Raw genomic sequence first — 17465 nt, forward strand, 5'->3', positions numbered from 1 at the left:
TTTATAAAAACAGATGTATAATTCTTATAAATAATAACAAAATCTTAAAATAATAATAATATGGACAAACATATACATGCCATGAGTATATCTAGGTGGGAGGGATGGCGTGTAAAGATCGCCTCCTCAAAAATATTCGACTACTTGTTGGAAATTGTCGGACTAATAATATCAAGGAAGAAGCTAGAGCTAACTTTACAGGGAGATTCTGCCCTCCAGGGAGGCTCACGAAGACAGTCGCTACGGCGGCTGCGCCATCACCTATAAAATACGGAAAATAGAGATGTTTAGCAGTGGGCCCGTATCCTACTGGTATATAATCAGCATCATCCCCTTAAGGGATGCGCCACTGGCGGCGCTCGGGACGCTACGTCGAGAATATTGAACGTTAATTAATTATTACTTTAGTCACAGACGGGAAATTGCACTTACTATCACACTCTTTCTGCATGGCCAAAACCGTTTTGTGGTTATGGGATAAGGAAAATCTTTCCGGGATCACGCGCACTAGTAACAGCTGATCCCTCTTTAAAGGACAACAAAACGCTCTCGCGTCAGCTAATAGTTAATTTAGCGAACATCTCCGTTAGCAGCTACAGCGGTTAACAGCGCCTTTAAAAAGACGTTACAATGTCTCAGTTAAGACAGTTGAGATCTTCGCATCTCATGCGACAAATTGAGGTCGGAAGATCTGAATGGCCACTTTTGGAGCCTTTGAAAGCGTTTATTCATCTAGCTGCAGCCTTGTAAACAACCAAGACGTAAGCGCGGTCGTTCAGTGTGCAGCGGCGGCCTGAACTTGGGCAGAAATCCCGAATTAACCAGAACAAGTCAGTTCTTCGTGAATAACCCAAATATCTCGCTTCAGAAATCATCCAAAAAAAGTGTGTTTGTCTCGCACGTTTCCCCCAGCATTTGGATTAAACTACAAACCTGTGGGTTCGATGGCAACGGGTCTGACGTCATAATGGGCGTTCTTCTTGCCATTGGGCATCCTCGTGTTGAGGTCCAACGTGGCACAGGCGAAGGGGCGTTTGGCCATGTGGAGCATCTCGACAACATGGCGACGGCGCGCGTGTCGCGCATCAGCCGCCTGTTTGGCTTTCCAGGCGACCACACAGGCGGCCAGAAAGAGGAAGAAAACGGAAAAGAAAACGGAAAAGAAGACGAATAAGTCGATGTGAAGCTGATCTTGTCGGGAAAACACAACCCCGTAGGATGCTTGCTGGTCGTCGGCCGACTGCAGGATCAGGAAGAAACGTGTGGTTTCCAGCTTGTGATTTTCCTAAACGTAATTTTCCGGTGAGTAATATACACAGGTATCACTAGGTCAAGTGAAAACATACGTATTGGAAAAGCGGGAAAAGGATTGCATAAGGTTTAATATGCCTCTAACAAAGACCAAGCGGGTTGCGAGACTACCGGCAGACGTGAGCAAAGTCAGTCCCAAGTTACCACATCTCTCACCGTTTCCAAATTATTACAAATATACCTATTAGTGACATAAAAAAAAAATCGTTGCCAAAGAGGCCGCGGAATCGATAGTGATCTAAACGGCGAAGCGGAGACCCCGCCCGGACTGACTCCTCCCACTTCGTTAGGTTAATTCCTCAACTCCTACTTCTACATAGCTGTGTGTTTTTCAATAGCTCTTTGCCTATACGAAGTAGCGTTAGAGTATGTCAAAATCGCAAAGCAGACCATTGTGGTCCACACTGTCAAATGCCTTATCAACGCCAGTAAATGTACTTGCCGACCTAACGTTTAGATGTGTTAGTGGTACGTTACTCGTCAGAACGCAGTAGGTAGCGTTGTTCGGCTTAAAGCCAAATCGATAGATTGGCGTATGCTTGAAAGCTGCTTTTAACTGTGAGCGCAAAACCCTCCCTTAGTACCGGGAATAATCTAAGTGGTCAGAACAGTAGCCTATCTCATGATTTACACGGATCACACCTCAGGCAATGTAATAACCAATCGGGCTTCCAGACTCGTAACCGTCAAAATAGTTCGTGGTTGGACGATCGTGATGTAGGTGCGAAGCCCCGTGGCTTCTTTACTGATGTGAAGGTCCTCGGATCTCAATGTGCCATTTTCAAAGGCCCTAGAAGGGAACTGGTTCAAAAAAGTCCAAATTTACTATTATTGATACCAAACCGGTAATTCTCATTCAAGCGAATGTCATTCAGTCCGGTGGTGACGTTCGGGAACGCCACGTAAGTATCGTCATGGGTGCTCATAAAAACATTTAGTTTCCCGAATGTGACGTCAATGACGATTCTAATGTCTACGTTCATGAACCGGGGCTGGATGACGAAGAATACCAATTCTCCTGGGTTCAGTGGTTTCGGACTTTTGCATTCATCTGAAAAGTTAAATGAAATTTTGGCATTAGTATAGTGCGCCAATCACTAATATGCTCTCGAATTTGAACTCCACTCTAGTTTCCATAGAAACAAAGAATCTCGCCATTATTAAAATTTAATTTAAATATTTACGTGGAAATTAGCTTGAAGTTGCAGCTAATAATGCATTAATGATTTGATCTTTAAGAGACACATCGCCCATCAGCTGTCAACTTTAGCTGCCGGCTAATTTCCAGAGAAATTTTGGAATAAAGCGTGGACATGGACCGTACTTAGTCTCTACGGAAATTGGCTTCGTGTCAAACTTAACTGAATAGTAGCAATTTGGCCCTTAATGAAATAAAATAGAACTTGACTTCAGCATTCCACTTACCGATGGATTTGGCATCGAAACACATTTTGTTGTCAACTGACATTTGCCTGTAACACTGCCGGCCTCTAGTCGGGGTACCCAAGAACCCCTCACGACACCTGGAGCATTGGACCTAAGACATAACAGACACATGTGTCCTGTGGTCCAAGGAACAGCGTCCCTTAGGACTATTTGTAATTGAAAGCAGGGACGCTCCAACGACTGATTTCAGTTTCTTTGTGGGCGTTTTGACGTCACGCAGATGGAATTATTATCGATCAAACGTGGAGGAAGGTGATTCTCCCCCTCATCAAATGCGTTCACCTCGTAGGGCACCAATTGGCGGTCAAAGTACTCGACTTTCCATTGACATTACTTAGGAAGTATCCGAAAGAACTTGTCTAAGCCTTTCTACGAATTTCGAAAATATGGCCGCGTTCATCCAATTTCCTTATTCGGAATTTTCGTTTGATAACCCTTAGAAAGCTCGAATATTTGATTTTCCACCTCTTGGTTAAGTAAGGATTGGGAACTGGGGGAACGTTTAATGGAGGAAGTCGGAACGTGGGGCGCCCTTACCTGCCAGCAGGGCTGCGCCAAGTTTCTGCCCTGGCCGCACTCGTCGCTGACAGTATTATTCTGACAGTCACATTGATCGCCGGTAACCGCGTCGCAAATTGACCCGTGGCCGTGGCAGTCGCAGGGCCGACAGGGGCCACGCAGCTCTTCCGAACCCCTGAAATTTCCCGGGATGCACTTTTCGCACCTCTCCCCGGTGGTGTTATTGGAACATCTGAAAATATTGGAAAATTTTCATTGTTTATTGATGGAGGAACCTCGCAGCCAAGTTAAACTATCTAAACCATACACGGGGCGTCCCAGAAATAAGTGCCGTGATTTAGTATAATGGCAACGACTTCTGTCAAATAAGTCATTTTTTTAATCCGGTATTTTTACCTGTTAAGGCCCCTCTATGGCTCCGCTCATGGATTTAAAAAAAAATCCAAATACGCACTGGATATTTTGTTGATGTTTTTTTTATCGTAGTTTTTACTAACCGGGAGTCAAGGCCGAAGCACCACAAGGCTTTATTGTTTACAATTGATAATATTGAGGAATTTTCGTGTAAAATGCCGCTTTTTACATATAACGAATGCGCCGATTCGGTGTTAGCATATGGGGAATCTCGGGGAAATTCAAATCGGGCTCGTGGGATTTATACAGAGTGTCCGTTTTACGAGCTCAACCATGGCGATCTGGGTCATTCGAGGAGACACGAGGTCGGTAAAATCGCGCATTTTCAAGCTTTGTAAGATGCCGTTTGGAGAATCACGAAATTCCGATTACTTCCGGAAAAATCCGGAAAAATTTCAAAAAAAGGTTTTTACTTTTTCCCTCTCCCCATTTGGAGAGATAATCGAAAGTGGCTGGCACATTTTCGCAGTCGCCTCTTCTCCTCGACAACACGACTGCGTCAAATCGGGAATCCGACGTTTCGACTTTCCGGAACCATCATCAACTTTATTTCATCCTACGGGCGCCATCTCGGATTTTCAAATTTTCGGATTCAGCCCTTTTCCCCATCGCGACGAACGTATCGCGTGTTAAGATTCGGACCTGCCGTTTAATGGAAATACCACGAATCCTGTTTTGGCAAAGGACCCTTTGGTTTTTTTTGTAAATGTAAATTTTTCAAAGCGAAGACAAAAACCCCCGGACCAACGAAATATAAACCTACAAAAGGTATTGACAGTTTTTAAATGACGAGCTAAATCGTTTGTTGGAAGACGTTTCGCTGGAAATTCGTGGAAACACGTGGTATTTTCGTGACGGTGCTCCTTGCCACGAGGCCCGAATTGCGCGAGAATGGTCAAACGAGCACCGCCCCAGTAGGGTGGATTGGTCGAAGTGGTTCTGTTGCGTGGCCCGATCGACCTCCAGATTTAGGTCCTTGCGATTTTTATTTGTGGGGCCAAATGAGACGGATAGCGTAATTTACTCCAGTTGATGCAATCGAGGAACTACGAGGACGCGTTGAAAATGCCGTCAGAACGATTCGCAACGATGGGGAAACGTTACTGAGGGCAGAAGGAAATTTCCGATTCAAGCAATTATGCTTTGAGAACAATTGTTGGATTTGTTAAGTTACAAATCCACGGGCAAAACCCGAATCTAAATAGTAATAGATCAATAATAATTTCGGCCTGGGTTGACTCACATTGTATACGCACCGAGCTGATTCACGTGTATATAAAAAGGGAAATATTTCTTGTAATCTTTCACGATGCTCGTACCGCAGTTGTGCTTCTGCCGTCTATAGGTAAAGTCGGTCGGTTAGTGCGTTCTCGTTTTGTGAATCCCAATTTCCACTAAATACAGTAAGTAACATTAATTTTTGCACACTTACGTTTCTAGTAAATATACACAGAGAAAGGAAATGAATATTTATTATGGATATATTATTTTTTGATTAACATTAGGAATCTCATTAACATAAATATTAACACCAAAGCCCGGAATGAATAACTTAAAAACAGGCCTGGTTAACAGGAACTCAAAATATATATATGAGTGTCACTCGAACACTCCTGAAATACTGGAAAATTTCCTTCTGGATGCTCAGTAATGGTTGGTTTAGTACTTCGCGTGACCACCTACAGCGTCTATGACTGCTCTCAGTCTTCGTGGCATAGAAGAAACTAACTTTTCCAAATAGCCAAGTGGTGTTTTTCCCCGTTCCTTTTTCAGGCCCCCTTGCAGTTCTTTCAAGTTTGACACGTACTTCCCTGTCCAAACATTCCCACAGGCGCTCAAAGGGATTAAGGTCTGGGGATTGGGGTGGCGTTGCGATCGCTTTTGGGCAGTTGCACGAGAGCCATTCTCACTTTGTGCTTGGGATCGTTATCCTGGCAGAACTGAAATCCGCCCAAGATCCCTAATTTTTCCGCACTGGGTCGCAGATTCTTTTCCGGAGTATCAATGTGCTGCAATATACACCGTTTCCAAACTCTTTTCCGCTACCATGTGTTGTCAATTTCATCGCTGCCATCACTTCCTGAATTTACTATTAAATTCTCTACCACCAAATCCACGTTTGGTGCTTTTTCCATATAAAAAATTTCAATGTCCTTCGCTCGTTGACATCATGGTTTTTCCGCTTTTCTTCAGAAAATTAAGAAAAAAGTTCGTCGCATAATCTATCCACATCTCTAAAATTAAAATTGTCACATTTTTGTCGGCCGCGTGCCGTTTCAAGGACGCCCGCACTAACTCTATGGGATTTAAGTCTGGACGATAAGGAGGAAGTCGTGCCTGCTTGAGCCATTCATTAGTCTATCACGTACGTTTTATACTAGGGTTTGTGCAATTTTACTAAACTGTATAGCTTTGCCTTTAACATATCATGTGTAATTCTTTTATTATGTAAATTATGTAAATAATAATAGTATATTTCTCTCTCTGAGCCACTCCGCCATTTCTTGGTAGATTTGGAATGAGTTTCTCTTGGAGCCATTTTTTGTAATTGGTATAATTCATTTCGTCGTGATAATCGCCGGACTTGTTGCCAGATTTAAATATGAAATACGCGTTCTTCACAAAGCCCGTTTCGCCACCTGCAAGCACAACTATCACCTCTACCTCTACCCTCACTATCGACCTTTTGAAATTGGTGTTTGAAAGCACCGATTGGAATTGTCACCCCCAACTTTTTCCATGAGCGTGTGAGGAATGAATATATGTTTCTTCCGTGTGAATTATAGGTAGATGTCCTGTTCGGTAACGTTTCATGTATCTATGAAAATTTGTTCGAAATGCCTGTATGTCTGGGTTTTCCATGAGAATTTTGCGATTCGTTTTCGTTGTCCTCCAGCGGAGTCCCATATTCCTTATAACATTTCTCAATGTTTCTCGCGAGCCTGTATAATTGTACTCTTTTACAAATTTATTATGTATGCGGCGAAGAGTTGAAACTCGCTTTCAGTAACATAAAGCTGTATTATATAACGACGAAGTACTGTTTTATCACCATCGTCTAAATTAGATTTTAGGAATTGTTTTCGTCGTTTCATGATAAGCGTCGAAAACCACGTGGAAGAGCCTTCTATATCTTCCACTTGCTTAGCAATTCGTCTTATAGAAGCTATGCTCACTCCAGTCGCTAAGACTACGCGTTCCTGAACTTTTTGAAAGTCCTTAACAGGACTGTTTTGTGCTGCTTCCTTTTGCATAAAAAATAACATTTGCGACTACCACCCTAGCTTGACCCGATAACACTTTACCACCTAAATTTGAACTAAAAGACGCCATTGCACCTCTCTGCGAAATGCTTAAACAGTTTAAAAATATTTGTTGTCTCATTACTTTTTTCAACCACTGTAAGTCGTACGGTACTTCGCTCGGCGATGATAAATACCAAAATAATGACTATTTTTTATAGGCTGTTTAGTACGCATCGGCAGGCGGTGATAAATATCGATTTTTCATGTATTAAGCTATTCTGCTAAGTTCTGTGCGAAGGATCCGAAATAGGATAAACAATTTTAGATGCCGTAAACGGGTAACGGAATTATAATAAATCTTTTAATGAATTGAACTGGAAAACTATGCCTCTTACGCAAAAAAATTACTTGAAAATAATGTTACTTTTTACAAGTTCCATTGTCGATTCAAATTATGGCACTTATTTCTGGGACACCTTGTATATGTATATGTGAAAGAAAACAATCTGATAAATCCATATTTGAGACAGAGGGCACCTATCCGATCATAGACCATTTAAAGCATGCCAACGACGTCAACTTATAATATTAAAGCTCGATGATGTTATCGAACTTGCCATCTTCGATGCTATAAATTGTCAGGCTTAGTTTCTGTTAAATGCTCCATTTTGAGGCCGAATAACCAATATTGAATTATCGACAATTGGTTCAAAATACTGGTCATACCGTAAACAACGGGCGACAGTCTTCGGCCCTACAGTCAAAGTTGCAAGTAATGTTTCCTTGTCGACATAGTCGCTGGGTTGAATCCCATCGGCTGGGTCAACACAATACGTTGAGTGGCCATGGCAATACTCCATGCACGGCACGCATGGCGTTCTATTGGCAGGATCGCCGACGAATAATGGTTTACAATATTGACAGCGGTCGCCCTGGAAAACACATAATTTTGCGTACAAATTGAGTATCAGTCAAACGGTTAATTTACCATGGTATTATTATAACACTCGATGCAGGAATCCAACTTATCGGGTCCTTCGCAGTTCGAATGGCCATTGCAGAGACACTGAATGGAGCAATTAGCACCAACATATCCGAAATCGCACTCACATTGGGAAGGTGCGACACATCGACCACGAACGCAACCTGTGTAGTTACATCGAAATTTAAAAGTTTACTTGGGGGCTCCAACATAAAATATGACGACTAAAAAAGACCTCAGTGCGCGCGCATCAAAAGCATATTAAGAAAAGAAGGTCTGATGAAGTAAAGGTCTCCATTAATCGCCGGGCAAATAAAATATGTAACTCACCTTGCAAGCAAACCGGTTCGCACCCTGCAGGTCCAGCTTTGTAACCTTCCCCACATTTGCATTCATAACCGTCGTCTAAGTCTACGCAAATCTCTGATTCGTCCGCACAGTTGTGATGTCCATTTAAGCACTCGTTTTCCTTGGGACACTTCACATAGTGCCAAGAATATTGTAGGGTGACGTTTGCAATTATATCGCCTTGTTCAGCTTCACTTTCCTACGAAGCATTGCAATCGCAAAAATAACGATCACGCCACCAAAATATAACTTACCAGCAAGTTCTGATTCTCGTCCATAACCTTGAAACAATCCCCTTTCATGGGTCTTTGGCTGTTCCCTTCCGCGCATATTCCTTCCCCGCCCTCTCCGGGTGCTGCACACCACCCGCAGGGGCCGTGCCGTAAACAGCTGGCGCACTGGGTGAAGGCATGACATGGCTCCGGGCAATGAGAAGAATCGTTCTCTTCGAGAACCAATCCACACACACCTCCCGCACAATAAGCGGATTGGGAGGCGGAACTTATACATTCACGCAAATGAGTTGACCAATGGCAGCCCGGGGCCGTAAGACAATTGACACATGTTTGGTGAGAGGTGCAGGCCGCAGGGCAGACGCCTATAATAGGCGTTGCCTGACTTGTTGGTTCATGATTCGTAATAGCTAGAAGGAGAGGAATCCTTCAATAACTTATCATTGAGCATTGTGTAAATGACAACTTACAAACTTCGCATTTCTTTCGAGAAATATTCCATTCGCAACCAGGTAGTTGGTGGCATTGTATGCAGTCTGTTGCCACGCATCTACTAAATGGACATACCTAGACCAATATGTACAGTTCACGACGTCGCGTAGTGTAATTAGTTTAAGCAATTCGTACCTGAGACGCACACTCTGTCTCCATAGAAGTAACGCACGAGTTGGTACCATTACAAAAAACACAACCGGGAGTGAGACTACACGTGGCACAATCGGTGATAGAGGAACAATTTCCGCTTGGATATTGGACGGCACCTTCGCAGACATGTCCGGTATTCGAGAGACGAGATCCTTGGAAATAAAATGAGAGAATACTACAGTCGATATGCCGACTTTTTTTATATAGACCATTTTACCATTCCCACTATCAAGAGGACACTCCAATGTGTTTTTATGACATATCTGAGATATAGTGGCGTTATTCAGTTGATTTGCGCAATAGCCGCAACCCGGTACCCTTAGACAAGTCGACTTGGTAGAGAAGAGATTGCAGATATCAACAGGCAATTCTATGTAGTAAGAGATAAGAAATATTATAAAGGCATATCGTTTCCAGAACTTATAATTAAAGGGAAAGTTGGAAGTTTCCTTAGTACATATCCTTTTTAAAGGAAATTACTGTTTCTCATGCACTAACCAATTTTCAATACAGTAGCCTCAGAGTCAAACCCCCAACCTCCAATTACATATGCAGCATCACCATCGGGTTCCACAGTCATTGCTTGGGCATAAGTTTGTCTGGGCAAAGGGCCTATCTTCTCAACTGCTAAAAAAGGAAGAGTCCCGTTTTAATGCATACTGAACGGTAACTGTTCTCCAACTCACCGCTATTCATCAAATTTATCCACTGGTTGCAAGTGTACGAAAAGGCGTAAAGAGCATCTGTAGCATTCCAAGGGAAGATTCGCCCTCCTAAGACGAGCATGTATTGATCGATGCTGACCGCGGAATGAAAAAATCTCGGCTTTGGCTAAAACAGTGCACAAGTCTAAAGGAATGTACAAAAGAGGACATATCGAAAGGTCACTTACGACATTCCGAAAATTGCTACCGGTTAGCTCAATCCAGGTTTTTGTCTCATATTCCAAACGATAGAGACTATTTGACATTACGCTTACTTGCTTGTCATACACGTAGCCTCCAAATACATAGAGACTGTTGGTTTGGGAATGAAACACGGTGGTGTGGCCAAAAATGCCCGGGGGGCCCTTTCCTGTGAGGCATGCGTGAAATTTAAATTATCACGCAGACAACAGCCAAATTTGCTTACCTTTAGTAGGCACCGGTCTCCAAATATTGCTTTCAATCGTATACTCCCATACGGTGTTCAAAAAACCGTAATATGGAGAGTCTCCACCAATTAAAATAAAGAATTCTTCTCTATCTGCATTTCTATAAAAGGTTAACGTGTGTCCGTAGAGCGTCGGAGGCCACTTGTCTGTTGTCCAATACGGGGAAATGGATTTTAGGTGACTGTAGGGCGATTCCACCTCGCTCCAACGTTGATTTTGAATGTCAAACTGCCAGAAATCGTTAAGCGTTCTGAGAAAAATACCACTTCCCATAAATTTAACAACATTTAAAGTTCACCAATGAGTACCTGTTCTTTACGTTCTTGTGAGGTTTAGTCAATCCTCCAAAAACAAATATCGATTGTTTCGAGTGGACGATGTCTGCTCCATGAAAGTACCGTCCCTGAGGCATCCTGGCATCTGCAGTTGACTCCACAGTAACCTATTATTTAATTATATCAAAAACTTCTAATAAACCTAAACAGCGACGATACGTCACCTGAATCCAGCTAATATTCTTGGTATCAAACATTCGGATATCATTCAAAGGTCCGTGGCTGAGAGAGTATCCCCCAAACATCCACAGCGAACCTCTTCTATCGGAAACTAGTGAATGGCCGAAACGCGGAAGGGTTTTTCTTAAATGATCAAAGCCATCTGACAGCCTCTCGGTGTTGAAGAGTTCTATGAACACCAGTTGCAGTTTGGTCTCCCTAAGACAAGTTATAAAGAGATGAGTACTGTGATCACAGTTCTCGACGTTGGGACTTACAAAAATTCGAATCTAGTCCACAGGTGAAACCTGAGGCGGCATTAGAAAAATAAAGATTTATAAAGAACCAATAAGGTACGTTTCGAAAAATGTATGATTATTTTAAATGATAGCCCTGATTGGCAAACAATATTGAATTTATCTAAGAAAAACATTTAAATAAAAGCCTTAAAGTTAAGCTTTTGATTGTCAGTAACTTATAATGCTTAACTGACACCCCGTAAGTACACGTGACTTATAAAACTGGCCGTTAGTTCTTATCCTCTGACTAAAATCCCGACTTCCGGATATAGGAAATTTACAGGAATATGGCATCCTGTAAGTAAGTAAACTAAATAAGAACACTTACGTTATGTTACAAGCCGGCCCCGTCCAGCCATCCGCACACAAACACCTGCCATAATTTTTGTCACAGCTACCGCGTCCCAGAGCGTAACTACAGTTGTCCGGACAGATTTGTTGCTCACAAAAGGACCCTACAAAACCCTCTTGGCACAAACATTGTCCCTCGCGACATACCCTCGGGGCACTGCAGGAATCGCAGCTCAATACCTTATACAAAGCACTAAAACTTTCATTGGGCGGGCCTTGTTTGTAATGAACAGTGAGGTGCCCTGAAATAACATAAGAAGTCGAGTCGAGTTGTGAACTAACCCTCGTCTCGTTTTGCAAACGATTTTTCGCTAATTATCTGCACTTTTCTGGGGGTACGTAAAGCGTGAATTGTCTTCAAATTGTGAAAATTGAAAATTCACGCCAGCCGTAACAGCTCTACGTAAACTTGAGATCCTCTGCCGTAAATATTACGGCACAGGTTCTCAAGATACCCAACTAACAACCCATTTACCTGTTCTCGACTCGACGATGGCTGTAGGTGTAGCTTCCTCAGTACAAAAAACAGCAGTTAAGGCACTCTGACTGCCCATATCTACCAATTCTGGCAATCCATCGTAGACATACACGGCGTTTTCACCGCATGTTACGTTTAGTTGAGTGGCATTAATTTGTAACTGAATTATTGGTGTGCCGTAATCGACATCTGGCTTGATAATCCACAAACACTCGCGGATGGGCGGACCACCTCTTGGGGGCAAGTAATTTTGTAGGGAACTGATGCCTTGACCCTGCAATACCGTATTGAAAGTCGCAGTTAGTGCAAAGGCTGGACCGAAGGGCGATGTAACAAATTAAAGCGATTTAAAACTTTACCTTCGGTTCGGTCAGAACCCCTCTGGCCTCGCATTGATAATAACACTGTTGCCCATTCCTAGGGTCGCCGGAATAGTTCGGTCTACACCTCTCGCAGTGCTGACCTTCAGTATTATCTTGACAAAAACATTCTCCTGTCTCAATATCGCATTCTCCATTGTCTACATCGCCATGTCCATTGCATTCGCACTTTTTGCATCTAAAAGTGATGATAAATTCCTTAAGTGGTTCAAAACATTTTGTCAATGTGCAAGATATTGAAGTAGTATTATTGATATCTAGGAAACGGCAAGAGATGGTTAAATTGAGTAAAAGTTCCGCTATTTACAACAAACAAATTATGTTTTGAAATATGAAAAATACCGAATGATGTGGAAAAATAGTAATGGACGAAGTTGATTCCGCACGATATCAGCTGATCGCTTCGTACCCAATATCTGTTGTAGCGTTGCCGTAACTGCCAGGCCGACAATATTGGCAAAACTTTCCCATCGTGTTGTCCTGACACTCCTCACAAATTTGGTACCCTTCAGGACACGCTGAGTGCTTGTTACAACCGCAGTTTTTCGAGCAGTCGTCTCCATACCATCCAACGTCGCACATACACTTGTAATCGGGCTCTCCTTGGCACGTTCCATAAACGCATACATTGTAGCAGGTCCTGACACAAGATGATCTTCCATCACCGATGTACCTGAAGAGCATTATATTTTTATGACAAATTAGACTTTAAAATTCTAATCAATTAATGCAGTATTCAACGCACTATTTGGAGATGTAGACACAATAACTTACCCTTTCCTGCAGTGACAGCTGAATGACCCATCTGTATTAGTGCACTCTGCCTGAGAGTGACAGTCGTGCAGGCCCAAACCGCATTCGTCGACGTCAGGGCACTGCGCATAAGCCCATTTAGCTTCGCGCCCTCCAAGGGCCACGGAGCATTCAACGTGCGGTTGTTGAAAATCCCCCCTCACGCACATCCCTGACATTGGATTGTTGATGTCATGGCACCATCCGCAACTTAGGGCGCTCAAACACGATGAACAATTTGTATGTGCCGTGCAAGCTTTGCACCGTTCTTGAGGTTTCGGAGTCAAAGAACTATTTTCGTGGGCGGTTATTAACGGGAAGGCTTGATCAAGCCACTCGCGACAAAGCCCAAACTGGTATTCGCTCGTGTACACTGAGAAGCTAGAACAAATTTATCGGTTGATAGTGGTCACGACGTTGGACTGTTCGTTACGCAGGATAACACAACTTTTAGCTCTAAATCTTGTCGCAATTCCCCAACTAGTTACATAAACAGCTATTTCAGGATAGTTGAGGTGCACCTTTACATTGGGTATTAGAATATGTTTGTAGTATCAATATTAAAGGAAAACAAACGTTAAAATTGTTAAAAAGCGGTAACACAACAGCCAACAGTGATTAGAGAGACTATAAAAACATTTTAATTACCTAAAGCACTTCTGTGTAGCCTGACACCAGACGCATCTCCCCTTTTGATCTAAACACTCATCACAACCGCTCCTTCGGTAGCAGGGAGTAGGACATTGTTCCATCCGCACCACAGATCCCGGCCTCTGCCCCATTCTTGTGCAGCGAGCCTCTTCCACCCACCTGTAGAGAAAGGGACATTGTGTATGTTCCTAACATATAAAATTTTGATGTCACACCGTACTGCTAGATCCCCCATAGAAAAATAAGGGTCCGACATACTGGTGGAAACATTACTAACTTACCATTCGCATAATTGCGTTTGGACACACGAAGTGCAACTTATAAAGTTGCTGCAGTTCGGGCACATGCCTGGTATCAAAGTTAAATAGCGCCAATCGCCGTCCATTTTACACGTTTCTTGCTCATTATCATTGCGGGAGTGGCAACTAGACGTGAGTTCACACCAACCGCATTGTGAATCCGTTAAACAGTGCAAGCAGTTTGCATATTGGGAACAAGATCCGTTGGCGTAGGGTTCCAGATATTCGAAGGTAAACACCTTTAATCAAAAAGTATGCGTTTTTACTCAGCATTCCCGCATGAGACCAACAATGTCTAACCTTTGGAGTCTCATCGGGCTTAAAATGTTGCAATTCCATCCTGCTTAGTTGATGGGGATTGTACAAAGGTCCTAAAGTTTTTATACTAAGAAAGTCAACCGGAATGCGTTCTTCCGGTAATCCTTCAGGCCACGGTGTATCCCTAAAAACAATTCTTAAATACTGCAACTAACTTCATTATACTTTTCAAATGAACCGAGCGATCGCCGGAGTGAAATGAGCATTGCTCAAAATAAGATATATTGGTGCTTACCGACAAACCTTCAGTTCTGTAGAAAAGTTCGCTACGTTCGTTTCTCCTAGAGTTACAGTTGCTGAAGAATAACTTGAGCACACTTTGATCGATTCACTCCATGCAGCTGGTAATCTAAGGTAGCCGGTTAGGGTTGCTACCATTTTGCCAGTAATACTGTCGCTCCTCGGTGAAACGCTTAAGACCCCGTTATAATCTAAATTAAACGTAAATTGTGAACGCACTGATTCATCTATGGTCTAGGAATCAATAAATTGAACCAGAGGTTCCAAACATTTTTTTGGGGACGTTAAAAATGGTTTCCTTCTGGTAAAATGGTGTTAAATTATAGTCGTAAAATATTTCAACTAAGAATTTAGGTAATGTGGGGGACCTTAAAGCTCCTACATACCCCGTACAATGATTTTTTTTAATTACACGCCAACTATTAAATATAAAAAAAAAACACTCAGCCCAATATTACTTACCAATGGTTGTTGCATTCAACGTGGTCACACTGTCTGGTTGGGTGTAATTCGGAGGATGATTGTACTTAATGTAAGTAAGGCCCGGTCGACGATCCAAATTAGCGCAGTCTTGCGGTTTTTTTATTTCTTGCCCTTGGGAACCCCACCAACCCAAAGTCTGGCTAGGACTGTCCACTTGAGATCCACAAGTTCCATGAGGATCGTCTCTAGTATGACACCGCGCATTTTGAACGCACCATGCACATTCGCCAAGACCTAAAAGATCATTTCGGGCTTAAAAATGTTGATTATTTTTATTACAATAGTCTGCTTCACTACTTTTACGTATTATCGAACCCCTAAATGCGCAATTTTGCCTCAATTTAACCGGCCTCGTATCTTCTATCGTCACCGAAAAGATTAAGCTTGATATATAATATTTTTACCCGCTAGTACGCCACACTCTTTTATGCCAATGTTTCTGGGACACCCTGAATTGCTGACTTTATGATATTACTAAAATGTGCTTTTTTGGTGAATGAACATATTACACGAATTCAAAATTTGTGGATTATAATATCGCAAAGACCTAAAAAAACACTGACCTAATCGATAAGACGCGGAAGAGGCTACCACTTCCTCCTCTCCACCATGTAAATGTCCATGAATCAAACATGAGTGGCAGTCCTGCAACGCCGGACACACGCCTGGACATCTGGCGGTCTGTAAGTTGGTTGTGCAGTTGGCTCCCACGGTCCTACCATAACAGCGTTCATCAGCACTGCACCATCCGCACTCCGGATCTGCAGCACATTCGCCAAATGACTGATGAAGAGTGCACGCTTTCGGTGGTACCCCTCGTAAAGCTAAGGGTGCAGTCCACGCCAAAAGGTCACTGTTTACGTTGCCGTGGTAACCGCCCACCAAGATTAAAGTATTCGAATTGCGAACGCTGGAAGCGTGAGCAAATACACCTTGTTGCTTGGGGTACCTGGCAAACAAAGAGTGAGAATGTAAACTAGACAGAACGAACTAACCTGAACTTATCTGAAATAAGACGAGGCCACCGCGTCAGCCAGCTTACTTACCATTACCTGTTACAGGTAAGAATAACTAACATGGTGTCGAATTATAGCCCAGGTGGATCAAGAAATATCGGCTGACGGGTATAAATTTCTTTCAACAGGTGCATACGAACCATAATCTTACCTTGAATCGTTGTTGTTCCCTAATATATCTGTATTAACCCAGGTGTGGCATCCCAAGTGGTACAAATACATCTGATTATCATAACATATTTCTTCTTTGTTATGCCTGTGCGAGTATCCTCCGAAAATAATGAGGTAATTTCCAAAGACATTAGCTGAATGAAAAGCCCTCTCCCTCGGAACGTATTTATCTCTAAAGTGTTCTCGTGTGTAATGTATTTCAGTCCAGTGCTTATAATCTAGTTGGAAGGCAAACGTTCTGTCAGAAAGCTTGGAAAATCGGGCCACTCCCGCTACAATTCCGCCGTAGACTATTAAAGAATTCGTTGCATTGTGGTAAACTGTCGTGTGAGCTACTACTCTGATGTCCAGCTGCTTTCCTAACAAAATTAGCTATTTAAGTCAGAAGTCCAGTATGTCTAGTCCGTAGTGACTTGTTGCAGTACTAGTTTTATACGAATTAGATAACTTCAATTGCCGAGTCTGCAAAGTGCCAACGAGTACTGTAACAACATCGAATGGGCGACCACTGTTTATTATTTTATTTCATACTATCGCATAACTAACAAAGAATTTATATTATAAATCAAAATAATGTTTCTTGACAATCTGATAAATGCAAAATTTTAAAGGACGCTGGGCTCGCATTTACCGGAAGTATGCAATATGCGATTTTCAAATTGGTTATCTCATAGGTGTGTGTTACCTCCTCGAGCCTTAACTTCCTCCCACTGCTCAGTATCGTCCGGCCTTAGTTTGACTCTCCAAAGCTGAGACGAAAACTCTCCATCTGGAGTACTACCGCCAAAGAGATAGATAGTGTCATTCACGCACGTCAAAGTATGTCTTGTAAGCGGAGGTGGACTTTCGGTAGAAAATTGTCCTCTTAAGTGCCACAGACGTGTCTGGACGTTATAATACCTGAGAGACGCGCATATATCATTATCCAAAAATAGATATAACATGTTTACCATAAATCATTGGCCAAACTTCCATCCTCAAGCTTGCCTCCGAATAGCACAAAGCCGTTAGCAACGGCACAGGCTGCATGACCATATCTCCCCGGAGGTCCCAGAGGTGTTTCACTCCCAGAGCCTCTGCCGCTATGCCTCTGTCGCCGCATAAACCTACTGGAATTGTCACCCACGGCATAAAATATGTTTCCCAATAAGGATTTTCGTGGAAGACCCAACGTCTCGAAACCTAAAATACAGAAAC

General features: G+C 42.7%; 1 protein-coding gene and 1 long non-coding RNA gene across 4 annotated transcripts in view; one reads left to right on the plus strand and one right to left on the minus strand.

The window, feature by feature from the left end:
* Window positions 1–17465, minus strand: part of Megf8 (multiple EGF like domains 8) — a 21253-nt gene continuing 3788 nt past the window's right edge. Inside the window, exons 7-40 of one of the 3 annotated variants that reach the window (XM_066301142.1) lie at window positions 17219–17450; window positions 16954–17168; window positions 16249–16627; window positions 15645–16030; window positions 15061–15315; window positions 14594–14789; window positions 14341–14482; window positions 14023–14279; window positions 13739–13900; window positions 13073–13471; window positions 12708–12971; window positions 12278–12476; window positions 11916–12192; window positions 11418–11682; window positions 11069–11098; window positions 10796–11009; window positions 10605–10738; window positions 10275–10546; window positions 10036–10217; window positions 9830–9974; window positions 9642–9767; window positions 9361–9513; window positions 9126–9295; window positions 8969–9065; window positions 8520–8908; window positions 8248–8464; window positions 7924–8081; window positions 7662–7867; window positions 3295–3508; window positions 2737–2848; window positions 2155–2362; window positions 1954–2101; window positions 934–1285; window positions 1–261 (exon numbers count right to left, since the gene is read on the minus strand). In XM_066301142.1, the coding sequence (XP_066157239.1) occupies window positions 92–261; window positions 934–1285; window positions 1954–2101; window positions 2155–2362; window positions 2737–2848; window positions 3295–3508; window positions 7662–7867; window positions 7924–8081; window positions 8248–8464; window positions 8520–8908; window positions 8969–9065; window positions 9126–9295; window positions 9361–9513; window positions 9642–9767; window positions 9830–9974; window positions 10036–10217; window positions 10275–10546; window positions 10605–10738; window positions 10796–11009; window positions 11069–11098; window positions 11418–11682; window positions 11916–12192; window positions 12278–12476; window positions 12708–12971; window positions 13073–13471; window positions 13739–13900; window positions 14023–14279; window positions 14341–14482; window positions 14594–14789; window positions 15061–15315; window positions 15645–16030; window positions 16249–16627; window positions 16954–17168; window positions 17219–17450 (7325 nt within the window). In that variant the 3' untranslated portion in view covers window positions 1–91. Of the gene's footprint in view, window positions 262–933; window positions 1286–1953; window positions 2102–2154; window positions 2363–2736; window positions 2849–3294; window positions 3509–7661; window positions 7868–7923; window positions 8082–8247; window positions 8465–8519; window positions 8909–8968; window positions 9066–9125; window positions 9296–9360; window positions 9514–9641; window positions 9771–9829; window positions 9975–10035; window positions 10218–10274; window positions 10547–10604; window positions 10739–10795; window positions 11010–11068; window positions 11099–11417; window positions 11683–11915; window positions 12193–12277; window positions 12477–12707; window positions 12972–13072; window positions 13472–13738; window positions 13901–14022; window positions 14280–14340; window positions 14483–14593; window positions 14790–15060; window positions 15316–15644; window positions 16031–16248; window positions 16628–16953; window positions 17169–17218; window positions 17451–17465 lie in introns of all 3 variants that reach the window. The other 2 variants (XM_066301141.1, XM_066301143.1) reach the window with 2 other exon arrangements.
* The window catches only part of LOC136349538 (uncharacterized), a 23011-nt gene continuing 10164 nt past the window's right edge, over window positions 4619–17465 (plus strand). Inside the window, exon 1 of the long non-coding RNA XR_010733823.1 lies at window positions 4619–5093. This is a non-coding gene — a long non-coding RNA (uncharacterized lncRNA). The remainder of the gene's footprint in view (window positions 5094–17465) is intronic.

The sequence above is a fragment of the Euwallacea fornicatus genome, chromosome 38 (assembly GCF_040115645.1).
Source record: "Euwallacea fornicatus isolate EFF26 chromosome 38, ASM4011564v1, whole genome shotgun sequence".
NCBI classification, from domain to species: Eukaryota; Metazoa; Arthropoda; class Insecta; order Coleoptera; family Curculionidae; genus Euwallacea; species Euwallacea fornicatus.